Source organism: Lithobates pipiens, unplaced genomic scaffold, assembly GCF_037356315.1.
Source record: "Lithobates pipiens isolate NorthernLeopardFrog02 unplaced genomic scaffold, aLitPip1_a1.2 Scaffold_13, whole genome shotgun sequence".
NCBI lineage: Eukaryota > Metazoa > Chordata > Amphibia > Anura > Ranidae > Lithobates > Lithobates pipiens.
Window position 1 is genome coordinate 469,512,215 of NW_027507718.1, and position 12,258 is coordinate 469,524,472.

General features: G+C 44.8%; 1 protein-coding gene across 2 annotated transcripts in view; it reads right to left on the bottom strand.

Moving 5' to 3' along the window:
• Positions 1–12,258, bottom strand: part of HTT (huntingtin) — a 275,564-nt gene that overhangs the window by 152,958 nt on the left and 110,348 nt on the right. For both annotated transcript variants that reach the window (XM_077477874.1, XM_077477875.1), the window contains one exon: positions 10,503–10,642. In XM_077477874.1, coding sequence (XP_077334000.1) covers positions 10,503–10,642 — 140 coding nt within the window. The remainder of the gene's footprint in view (positions 1–10,502; positions 10,643–12,258) is intronic.

Here is a 12,258-nt window from a genome sequence, read left to right on the forward strand (position 1 = left end):
ACTGTGTTTGCAGTGTCGGTAATTTTGTATTGACACCCGAAACAGATTGAAAACAGTGCTATAGCAATGCAGTGTGTGAAATGCGCAGGGATCGCTGCTTTTCCTACACCGCATGCGTGTGAAACTAGATTTACCCACTTCCATACTGGGCCATTGTAAAATGACACCGGCAAGAACATCTCCACCCTCCGGGTCATGACGTCCTCCAGTTCTTGCCGCTCCTGTGGGTCCCGAGGCCTGCAGTGTGGCGATCGGGAATGAGGCATGCCCCTCAGACACAGTCCATCCCCTTTTATTTGCTCTTTTCCACGTGACCAACCACAGCCGGTCACATGTGCTGTGCTCACGATCGTCACTTGTGTGGTGATCGGGGATGAGGCCTGTCCCTTGGAAACACGCCCATCCCCAATCAATGTAAAAAGCCAATAAAATTGGCTCTTTACCACGACTGGTTGTGTCCAATCTCAGCTGGTCACAAATGCCAACAGATGGCTGTAGTGCTGTTTCCAGGTTTTACCCCTCAGTGTGTAAGGAGGAGACCTGGCTATAGTAAAAGTACAGTACCCGATTGCCCCCCTCAAATAAAGAGGACCCGTCACCAACCCATCAGTGTACCCACGATCTTTTATAAAGTGGGATTCAACAGTCAAACCTGTTAAATCTTTCATCCGTAAGGTAGGATGGAATACCGCACCTTGTGCAAGAAGGTCTGGCTTTAATGGCAGAGTCCAAAGGACTCCTACTGCCATCTTTATGATCTCGGTAAATCAAGATCTTCTGGGCTCCGCTGGGGCCACCAGAATCGCCTCCTTTCATTCCTGCTTGGTCCTGCGGAGAAGGCGTGGAAGTAGCAGAACTGGAGGAAATGCATAGATTAGTAAAAAACTGATCCCATGGGAAGACTAATGTTGTCTGTTCTGCCTGCTAGCGGATCCCTTGTTCTCGACACAAAGTCGTCGACTTTGTTGTTTAATCTGAATAGGTCCATGTCTGGAATACCCTCTCTGACATATCACTAGGAAGATGTCGGGGTCAATTGACCATTCTCCCGGAAATAATTGTTGGCGACTCAAGTAGTCCGCCTGCCAATTCTCTATTCCTGGAATGAAAATTGCCGATAGGCAAAGATTGTTGTGTTCTGCCCAAGCTATTACATGATTCACCTGTTTTTGGGCTGCACAACTTCTCGTGCCCCCCTGGTGATTGATGTAAGCCAGCCGTGGCCTTGTCGGACTGAATCCTGACAGGACAGTCCTGTAGTCTGACCGTCCAAGATTCTAGGGCCAGATGTACTGCCTGAATCTTCCAAAATGTTGATAGGCAAGGTCCTCTAACCTGGACCATCTTCCCCTGGACAGAATCTTCTTCCAGGGCTGCTCCCCAGCCTAGAAGGCTGGCATCTGTTAACACCTTGCAGGATACAGGTAGAAAAGATTTTCCCTTTTGCTGGATAAAAACCACCAATTTAGGCTCTGACTTATGTCGGGAGCCAAGCTTATTGGAAAAATCCAAGGCCTGAATCTTTTTATTCCAGACCGACAGGATGGTGTTTGAAGCAGTCTTGAGTGAAAACTGGGCATAAGGAACGGCCTCGAAGGAGGCCACCATTTCCCCTAACAATCTCATGCACAGCCAAATGGAAGGAAGGATCTTCTTTGTTTTGATAAGTTGAATTAGTCCTACAATGGAACGGATTCTTGTCTGGGGTAAGAATACCTTCTTCTGTACGGTATCTATAACCAGCCCCAATTACTGTAATCCCCATGATGGTTTTAAGGAGGATTTTTCTAGGTTGAGTATCCAACCCAGAAATTCCAGGTAGTTTACAGCTGTGATCAGACTCTGGTTTAGACCTGAGACTAAATGATCTATTAAAGGTAGATTGTCTAAATAGGGTAGGACCGTTCTGCCTTGAGACCTTAATCTGGCTAAAAGGGGTGTCAGAATCTTTGAGAAGACCCGTGGTGCTGTGGTTAAACCGAATGGCAGGGCCACAACTGAAAATGAGGATTTTATATTTCAAAGCGCAGAAATTTCTGGTGAGCGGAAAATATTGGCACATGGAGATATGCATCTTTGATATTGAGGCCAAAAACTCCCCTCCTTGCAGGATGGACAAAACCGATCGGATTGACTCCATGCGACAGGATCGGATGTTCAAGTGCCGATTCAGATCTTTGAGATCTAGACTGGGTCTTACCTCTCCGTTTGGTTCTGGAACCGTGAAAAGGTTTGAATCAAAACCTGTGCCCTGTTCCACTAAGGGAACCTCTAATATCACCGACTGGGATAATAGATGATTCAGAGCCAGAAAGAGAGACTTCTTTTTCTCTGGATCCTTGGGAACATGTCTCTCGGAATTCTAGTTGTAACCTAGAAAAAAAACTGCAGAAGCCACCAATCTGTCTTGACATTGTTCCTGCCAGATCTTTGAGAAATGCAGGAGCCTTTCCCCCACCAGAGCAAGCGGGGGCACCCTTTCATGAGGAGGCTTTAGCATTCTGCTTTGTGGGCTTTCTGCCCCAAGATCTTTTCTGACCCTGGTGCTGCCCTTGGGGTCTTCCCCTTGAACCTGACGGTTGAGGCCGTCGAGAATGCCTAGAGGCTGATGCCCCTATCACAGGAGAGGCAGCACGCTTAAAAAGGAGAAATATTTGAACAACTTCTTTAATGGTAAAAGAGAGCTTTTCCCATTAGAGATCCTTTGGATGTATTTTATCCAGATTTTCCCCAAATAGCCGTTCACCATGAAAAGGGGAAACTGGCTAGGAGCTTTTTACAGGGTGCTTCGGCTGACCAATTTTTCAGCCATAGAACTCTGCGAGAATGCACTAGTCCAAGCATAAGCCATGAGGCTTAAATGATAGAATCTTTCATAGCATCTATTGTGAAACACCAGCCCATTGCTGGGCCTGCTGATCAGGCAGAATTTTAAGTATCTCCACAAACTGTTCCTTAACCACTTTCAGACCGGACCATTTTGCTGGTCAAAGACCAGACCACTTTTTGCGATTCGGCACTGCGTCGCTTTAACTGACAGTTGCGCGGTCATGCGACGTGGCTCCCAAAACAAAATTGACGTCCTTTTTTTTCCCACAAATAGAGCTTTCTTTTGGTGGTATTTGATCACCCCTGCGGTTTTTATTTTTTGCGCTATAAACAAAAATAGAGTGACAATTTTGAAAAAAAACGCATTATTTTTTACTTGTTATAATAAATATCCCCCAAAAATATATAAAAAAACATTTTTTTCCCTCAGTTTAGGCCGATACGTATTCTTCTACATATTTTTGGTAAAAAAATAAATCGCAATAAGCGATTATTGATTGGTTTGCGCAAAAGTTATAGCGTTTACAAAATAGGGATAGTTTTATAGCATTTTTATTAATAATTTTTTATTATTTTTTTTTACTAGTAATGGCGGCGATCAGCGATTTTTATTGTGACTGCGACATTGTGGGGGACCCATCGGACATTTTTGACACATTTTTGGGACCATTGTCATTTATACAGTAATCACTGCTATATAACTGCAGTGATTCCTGTGTAAATGACACTGGCAGTGAAGGGGTTAACCAGTGGGTGGCAGTGTAGGGGTTAAGTGTTCCTAGGGGTGTGTTACTAACTGTGGGGGGGCTGGGCTTTCATTTAGTGAACACTGATCTCTGCTCCAATCACATGGAGAAGAGATCAGCGTCACTAGTTGCTAGGCAGAATGGAGAAATGCTGTTTACAACGGCATTTCTTCATTCGGCCGCTCCGTGAGACGATCGCGGGTATGCCCGCGGCGATCGAGTCCGCGGGTCGCGCGACCGGACTCACGGGGGTCCACGGCGCGCTCCCGATGTCAGGGCGGCAAATTTAAAGGGACGTAAATGTACGCCCATTTGCCTGCCCGTGCCATTCTGTCGACGTACATCGGCGTGCGCTGGTCGGCAAGTGGTTAATGGACTGGGATACACCAATTGCAATAGAACCGGCTGCGCTACTGAACTTGCTAAAGACATATTGCTTTTAGAAAGAAGTTCCAACTTTTTATCTGTTGGATCCTTTAACATCAGCACATTATCCACCGGACATGTGAGATTCTTGTTCACTGAGGCGATTGCAGCATCAATTGCTGGAACCCCCCCCCCATTTTTTTAATAGAAATCCTTCTATAGGATGAAGTCTGGATCATTTCTTAGGAGGAGAATATTATTTATCCGGATGTTCCCATTCAGAATACATATGTTTTTTTAACCATGCATGAATAGGAAAAGCATCCCCTGATGGGGGAGGTTCTAATGATAACAAATTAGAGCTGGGTTCCTCAAGAGTCTGCACTGCAGGCAGCAAAAAGGTTGAACGAACCAATTTAGTAAGGGAGTGCACAAGCAACCTGTCTTGTGATGCTACTCGTATATTAGGATCCTCTGAAGAGAATAAATAAGTATCTACCAAATCTTTGGGAAGATTTAAATGATCCCCAGCCGCCTGTACCTCAATAAGAGGGTCCTGAACACTAGATGGGAATCTGCTTTGTTTGGCCCCACTAAGGAGAGATATCATAGAATCAATCTCATTTCCAAATTACAAATGGTAGAAGAAAAAAAATATCTTGTGTTATATATAGAGGGACTGAAGTGTCTAGCGCAGCTGCAACAACAGTTTCCCCTGATGGCTCAATCTGACCAGCCGCATCTCTCTCAGAGGAGGATGACATTCTTTTGGAAATGGATTTAGTTTGTTGTGAAACCATTAACCCTTTTGAACCCTTAGAGGAGTTCCTGGTCCCATTACCACTCATAGCCTGAAGCACAAATCAGAGGCACTACCAGCAAAAGAATGTATACTTATAGGCTATAGTCCAAGCTGCTATTAATCCCTAGCCTGGTAAAGTATAATGTGTCAAAGGGAAGGCCTGCGTCACCAACCTGAAACAAGCCATCTTCCTGCGCTGTCCCTCCACAGCCAGCAGCAGCTACACACATACAGTGCTTTAATAACTTCCTCCACGTGTGGCCGGCGTCTGGCGCCGCTAGCCATGACCCCTTGCTACTTACGCCCCCCTTTTCTTTCAAAAGAAAGTCTTCCCGCACAAACAGCTGACACGGCGGCAGGGGTAAATCTACCACGAGAGGCCGCGCGGTCTGTCTTTTTTTTTTTAAAGAATGCTTTTGGCGTATAAGTCTCTGAAGGGGAAAAAAAAACAACATTGGGGGCGCAGGAGGAGAACCAGACCCCCTTCTTACCAGAGGATCTGCTTGTGGCCGAAGGAGAGGAGAAATGAAGGCTTGTGATACAGTGCTGTTTCCAGCATCAGGTGGTGAACACTCAATACAGCCCCCAGTGGTGACACATAGGCATGACAACATTATACACAAAAGGAGAAATTCTTAAGAAAATCTCCCTTATCTTTCTTCGCAGCAGGGTTATCTGAGATGAACCCAATCTTCACCCTTCACGGTGGGCTGCGAAACCTTCAGGAACAGAGGAACCTCAGGTTACCCACAATCCTGGAACTGCAACAGCCTCCTGCCAGTAAAAACTTTATGGCCTTACTACCAAAAAAGTACTGGATCCCAGGCTCCAGCTCTCTAAAAAGAGAAGCATTCGCAAGCAAAACCTAATTTCTTCGGACATGAGGCCCGGGTACCATTCCTTTAGCCCATGAAAGGACATCAGAAAAGGTCCAGTCAGCATGGCTAGGCCCAGCAGGGAAGCTTCCAGTGGAGCTCAGCACAGCACAACTTCACTCGTGACCAACACATTAGACACTGGCGAAAAAACTGAGGACTCCCAGTAGTGGGAGGGGTTATATAGGGAGTACACTTCTTGCTTCAGGGCGTGCCAGTATCCATCACTTATCAGTGGCCCTATAACCCACATAGTAAGTACTATGGCTCCATGTCCCCTAATGTAAGAAAAGAAAATACGTTTTCATTACCTCTGCACATTTTCCAAAAACTTGTGGAAAACAAATTACATGTTCCAAAGACTTATAATGCCTCATAGGTTATACGTTGGGGTGTTCGCTTTCAAAAATAGGGTAATTCTGTGTGTCACTCCACTGTCCTGTTGCTCCAGGACCTTCAAAGGTGTGAGTGATAGGTCGTCATGAAATGATGTGCAATCTTTGCTCTTAGAACGCTTGATGTGCTCTCTGCACGTTGGGCCTCTGTATGTGGCCAGGCTGTGAAAAAGTCTAACATGTGATATGTCATACTCAGGATGAGTAGCAGAATGTATTTTAGGGTGTAATTAGAAGTATGATTATGCTGTACGCAACAAATAACTTCTGACAATTTTATGTAAAAAATAAATAACATATCTTTATTTTCCCCAAGAATTGTGGGAAAAAATTACAACTTCAAAAAAACTCCCCATGCCTCTTACTAAATACATTGGACTGCCTACTTTCCAAAAGGGGTCATTTGGGGGGGGGGGGGGGGGGGGTATTCTGTCCTGACATTTCAGGGCTCTCAGTACACCAGGTGTGATCAATTTTTAATGATTTGCACCATGGCTTGTAGACTATATAAAACTTTCACGCAGACCAAATATACATCGATTTGGGTTATTTTTACCTAAGAGGTATAGCTGTATAAATTTTGCCCAAAATTGACAAAAATTACTTATTTGAAAAATTGTGTAACAAACTAAAAAGAATAAAAAAAAAAAAAAAATGTTTTTGTTTACTTATATCGCAAAAAATAAAAAAACACTTTGGTGATTAAATAGCACCACAAGACAGCTCTATTTGTGTGAGCAAAAAGGATTAAAAAAAAAATGAGTTTGGGTACAGAGTAGCATGACTGAGTATTCGTCAAAGAGCACTAACAGCTGAAAATTGGTCTAGGGAGGAAGGGGGTATAAGAGCCCTGTATTGAAGTGGTTAAAGAAAACAATATGCATCTGTGCATTCCTGTATACAGTATGTGCAGTACACAAGGCCAATGTACAAGATGAAAGGTGCAATGCAGCAAACTAAGGGGCTGGTTCACACGTATGTGGATTATGAATAATGAATTAACGCTCCTATAACATTTATGAAGTGTTTTTTGTAAAAAAGCTTAATGAATGCTAGATAAATGCCCAAGAAAGTGTTGTTTTTGAGAGGGAAGTGCTTAAAGGAGAATTGATGTAGAGGAAATTATCTTGATGACTTTGCTGCCTGGCTACTCTACTTTCTTCCTATGAAATACCCACGATCATTCTTGGTGACTTTAACATTCCTGTCAACATTAACAACCCAACTACAGCTAAACTTCTCGACTTAACCTCATCTTTTGACCTAACCCAATGGAAACATACTTCCACGCACTCCAATGGTAATACCCTTGACCTTGTATTCTCCCATCTCTGCAACCCTGGCAACCTCACAAAACACCCCCTTTCCACTCTCTGATCACAACCACATTAGTTTAACTGTACCCTTGCCTGCAACCACCCATCCCTCCAAGCAGCTAACAATTACTTGTAGGAATCTTCGCCACCTTAACCTTTCTCTTCTCTATTCTGCTACTGACCACCTATAAGACATAATCTCTCCACTGTCCTGACCTTGCCACCTCTGTCTACAACAGTTCACTCTCATCATCACTAGATACACTTGCTCCCCTAACCACACACAGAATCAGGCCCCGACCGTTACATCCCTGGCAAACTGACAACACTAGAAATCTCAAGAGACACTTCCGTGCTCTTGAACGACTGTGGCGCAAAACCAAATGTCTGCAAGACTTCACCATATATAAATCTGCCCTTCTAAAATACAATTTCTGCCTCCATGCTACAAAACAAGCCTACTTTGTTTCTCTTATTAATACTTTGTCACCCAGTCCCCGTAGGCTCTTCTCAACCTTTAAAGTGGAAGTAAACCCACTTTTTTAACTTTTACCTACAGGAAAGCCTATAATAAGGCTTACCTGTAGGAAAAAAAAATATCTCCTAAACCTGTACGGTTTAGGAGATATTCCCCTCGGTATGCGCCGCTGACTGCAGCGGCGCATGCGCACAAGGGGGTTCTCTCCGCGAAAATCCGGCAGCGCTCGTCCGGCCGGATTTAAATCTCCCGCGCGCATGCGCGGGAGTGACGATATCGCGGCTCCGGCCACTCACAGCGCCGGAGCCGCGATACCCGGAAGAGACGCCGAGGGAGCATGTCGGCTTCCTCGGCGTGGATCGGGCGAGATGTCGGGGCCTCGTTCTAAGGTAAGTATTTCATAATGAGCTAGTATGCGGTGCATACTAGCTCATTATGCCTTTTGCTTTGCAGGTTTAAAAAAAAAAAAAAAAAAAATGCGGGTTTACTACCGCTTTAACTCTCTGCTTCGTCCCCCACCCCCTCTACCCACTAACTCACTAAATGCCCAAGAGATTGCCAATTACTTCAAAGACCAGATTAACGCAATTCGTGAGGACACCTACACTGTGCGTACATCTTCGCCACCCAATATACCGGGCCTAATAGCACATTCAACACTCTACTCTTGAATTGGCTACTATTGAAGAGATTACAAAACGTCTCAGAAGCCCAATTGTCCCTTGGATCCTGTTCCCTCACAACTATTAAGGTCACCCTCTAATTCTATCCTATGCTCCCTCACTCACATCTTCAATCTCTTCCTCTCAAGTGGCACCTTCCCCTCCCCTCTAAAACATGCGCAGATCACCCCCATACTTAAAAAACCCTCACTGGACCCCACCAACCTGAACAACTTAAGACCTATCTCATTGCTCCCATTCACCTCTAAACTTCTAGAATGCTTAGCCTACAACCATCTTAGCTCCTACCTCAGTGAAAATAACCTCCTTAACCCATTACAGTCTGGCTTTCGCTCGCAGCACTCCATGGAAACTGCCTTACTAAAACTCACCAACGATCTACTAACTGCTAAAACCCAACAGCCAGTACTCTATTCTCCTACTTCTTGACCACTCTGCTGCCTTTGATATTGTTGACCACCCGCTCCTCCTCAATAAACTACCTTCTCTTGGCCTCCGAGATTCTGCTCTATCCTGGTTCTCTGCCTAGCTATCACAGCGCTTCTTCAGTGTCACCTACAATATGTCCTCCTCTCCATTGCCTCTTTCTATGGGGGTCCCCCAAGGCTCTGTTCTTGGACCCCTCCTCTTTTCTATCTACACCTCCTCCCTTGGTCACTTGATAACTGCCCACGGCTTCCAATACCACTTACACGCTGATGACACCCAAATCTGTCTACTCCTCACCTCACTCCATCAGTCTCCTCTCGCATTACTAACTTGCTAACTGACATATCAGCATGGATGTCACACCACTTCTTTAAACTAAATCTCTCTAAAACTGAGCCATTATTCCCCCCTGCACATAACCCCCTCCATGACTTTTCCATCAAATTCAACAATGCAACCATCAGGCCCTCCCCTCGTGCCAGGGTACACGGTGTAATCCTAGACTCTGATTTGTCATTTAAGCCCCAAGTCCAATCATTGTCAAAAGTTTGTAAAATTCACCTCTGTAACATCTCTAACATTCGCCCCTTTTTAACAAATGAAACCACCAAGCTCCTCATTCACTCCCTTGTTATCTATCGCCTTGACTATTGCAACTCCCTTCTAATTGGCCTGCCTCTCCATAGGCTGTCCCCTCTTCAGTCTATCATGAATGTTGCTGCCAGACTTATCCACCTTACCAACCACTCAGTGTCTGCCAACCCTCTCCTCCAATCCCTACACTGGCTCCCAATCACCAGCGAATTAAATTCAAAATACTAACCACAACATACAAAGCCATTCACAACTCTGCCCCAAGCTACATCACCAATCTTGTCTCCAAATATCACCAAAATCGCCCCCTCCGCTCTTCTTAAGACCTCCTACTCTAAAACTCTTGTCTCCTCCTCCCATGCTAGTCTCCAGGATTTCTCCAGAGCCTCTCCCATCCTCTGGAACTCACTACCTCCACTGGGCTGGCTATACTCTACTCTTGCTACCTTCAGGCGATCCCTGAAAACTCATCTCTTCATGTCTCCAACTAATCTCCTACCACTTCCATCAGCTCATTCCCCACAATTCTAACCTTTTGTACCACTTGCCCCACCCTATTAGATTGTAAGCTCTTCTGAGCAGGGCCCTCTCAATCCTCTTGTATTTTATTGTATTGTAACTGTATTGTCTCCTTTTTATACTGTAAAGCGCTGCGTAAATTGCTGGCTCTATATAAATCCTGAATAATAATAACAATAATCTACTTTGAGGCGTGGATATGCCTAGTATATATGGGCCGAATATCAGGAAACATCAGCCAGTTCAATAAGAAAAAACAGCCGACATTCAAGCCGTGTGCATGTCAGCCGGTCCAAGATGAGCATGCCGGAAAAAGAGCAGCCTACTGGCTCCGGATTAGCACTCTCAGCGATAATAAATATAATATTGTGTGAGAGTATAGGAGATATACATACATACATACACACACCAGCAACCCCCTTCTCTACAAAAGTTAAATAATCACAATTCTCTCATAGAGAAGAACTTACCTAAAATCAATCTCTGCCAGAGTCTCCAGCAGTTCTGTCCTGACAAGCCAGTAAGAGCTGTTCTTCAAAGTAAGCAGATCGATCATCAGCTGTAACCCGTGTTCACTGTATGTGCTACACAATAAACTGGATATGCAATGCTGGAAAAACAAAAGCATGATATAAAAAAAAAAAAAAAAAAAAAAGGCAGCACACAGTATCTTTAAAGCGGAGCTCCACCCAAAAGGGGAAGCTCCGCTTGTTCACACCCTGCCCCCCTCCACCGCTGCCAGGTTTGACACTTTTTGGGGGGGAAGAGAAGGAGCAGTTACCTGGTTTTATGCCTGCACCCGAAGCAGATGGACGATTCAGCTTGGGGTGCCGACATCGGGGGATCCTTGGACAGGTAAGTGTCCTTATATTAAAAGTCAGCAGCCACAGTATTTGTACCTGCTGACAATTTTTTTTCCCCCCAGGCTGGAAGTCCTCTAAAAAATTATTAACTATAGCATTTTTGTTTAAAATGACAAGGCTAAAATACCAGTTTTCATTCCACAGCTGTGCGGTCACGTGATCTCCCCCCCCCCCCCCCTCCTGCTGGCTTGCTGATGTCAGAGAGAATCTCAGCCCCTCCCACTGCTGTGCTTAGATCGGAGAAAGTGACGGGGATCAAGTGATCGCATAGCTGCGGGATAAAAACACAGTATTTAGCCTTGTCATTTATTGTAGTTAATCATTTAAGCCTGAGGGGATACCAGTAAAGGCACAACGTGACTTTAGATGCACTTTCATTTGTTATTAATGATAATCTGAGGAGCAGGCCTACTCCCAATCCTCATAGGAAAGGTTGTGGTTGGGGATTAGAGCATTTGTAGGTGCCGAGTTTTAGTTTCTTTTTTTTTCAGACGGAGCTCTGCTTTAAGTAACACTAGCAAAGGCAAAACAAGGACAGAGGGAGAGAACTTTGTGTTAAAACCTATTTTTTTAATAAACATGTGCTTTGCCGATGCAAAACAATAGTTTGACTTAAAGTAAAACTAAGGCTAGGTTCACACCATAGCGATGCGGGAACGCCGCGAATCCGCGGCGTTTTCCCGCATCGCATGCCTCCCGCCGGCAGTTCACACTGCCCTATGCGGACTGCTGGGAGTGTCAATTAAATCTTAATGACACCCCCAGACCAGTCCGCATATCGCAGTGCGATCTGCAAACTTGGACAGGAATCGGATCGCATGGTGTGAACACCCATGCAATCCGATTCTGCTGCGGACCAAAAAAAGGGTCCTGTGCGAGTTTGCGGCGGGTGCGATGCGAATTCAGCCATACTATCTGTATGGCTGAACTCGCATCGCACAGACAGATCGGATGTGATTTGCACTGCAGTGCGGTGCGAATCACATCCGGGTCTCCCACCCGCAGCGGTGTGAACCCAGCCTAAAGGCAAACTTTTTTTTAGATGTGGATAGAGTGCTCAGGGGTTAGAACCACAAGTTGCGGAGATGAGGTTATGGAGTTCTGTAGTCCAGCGAACCTAGACACACTCCCTGATATACCTTTTACAATCTGTCTTATGTGATTATATTTTTAGTTTGCAACAATAAAGGTGTTTTTAATATTGCACAATAAGAGGTGGTCTTAAAGTGTTACTAAACTCAGGACCCTGCATTCACTATATCTGGTCTCCCACAGTACACAGAAGTGTAATAATGTATTTAAGTAAATATAAACTGCTATATACTGTTTATGAGAAGAAGTATTTAACACTCTTGTGACTTCT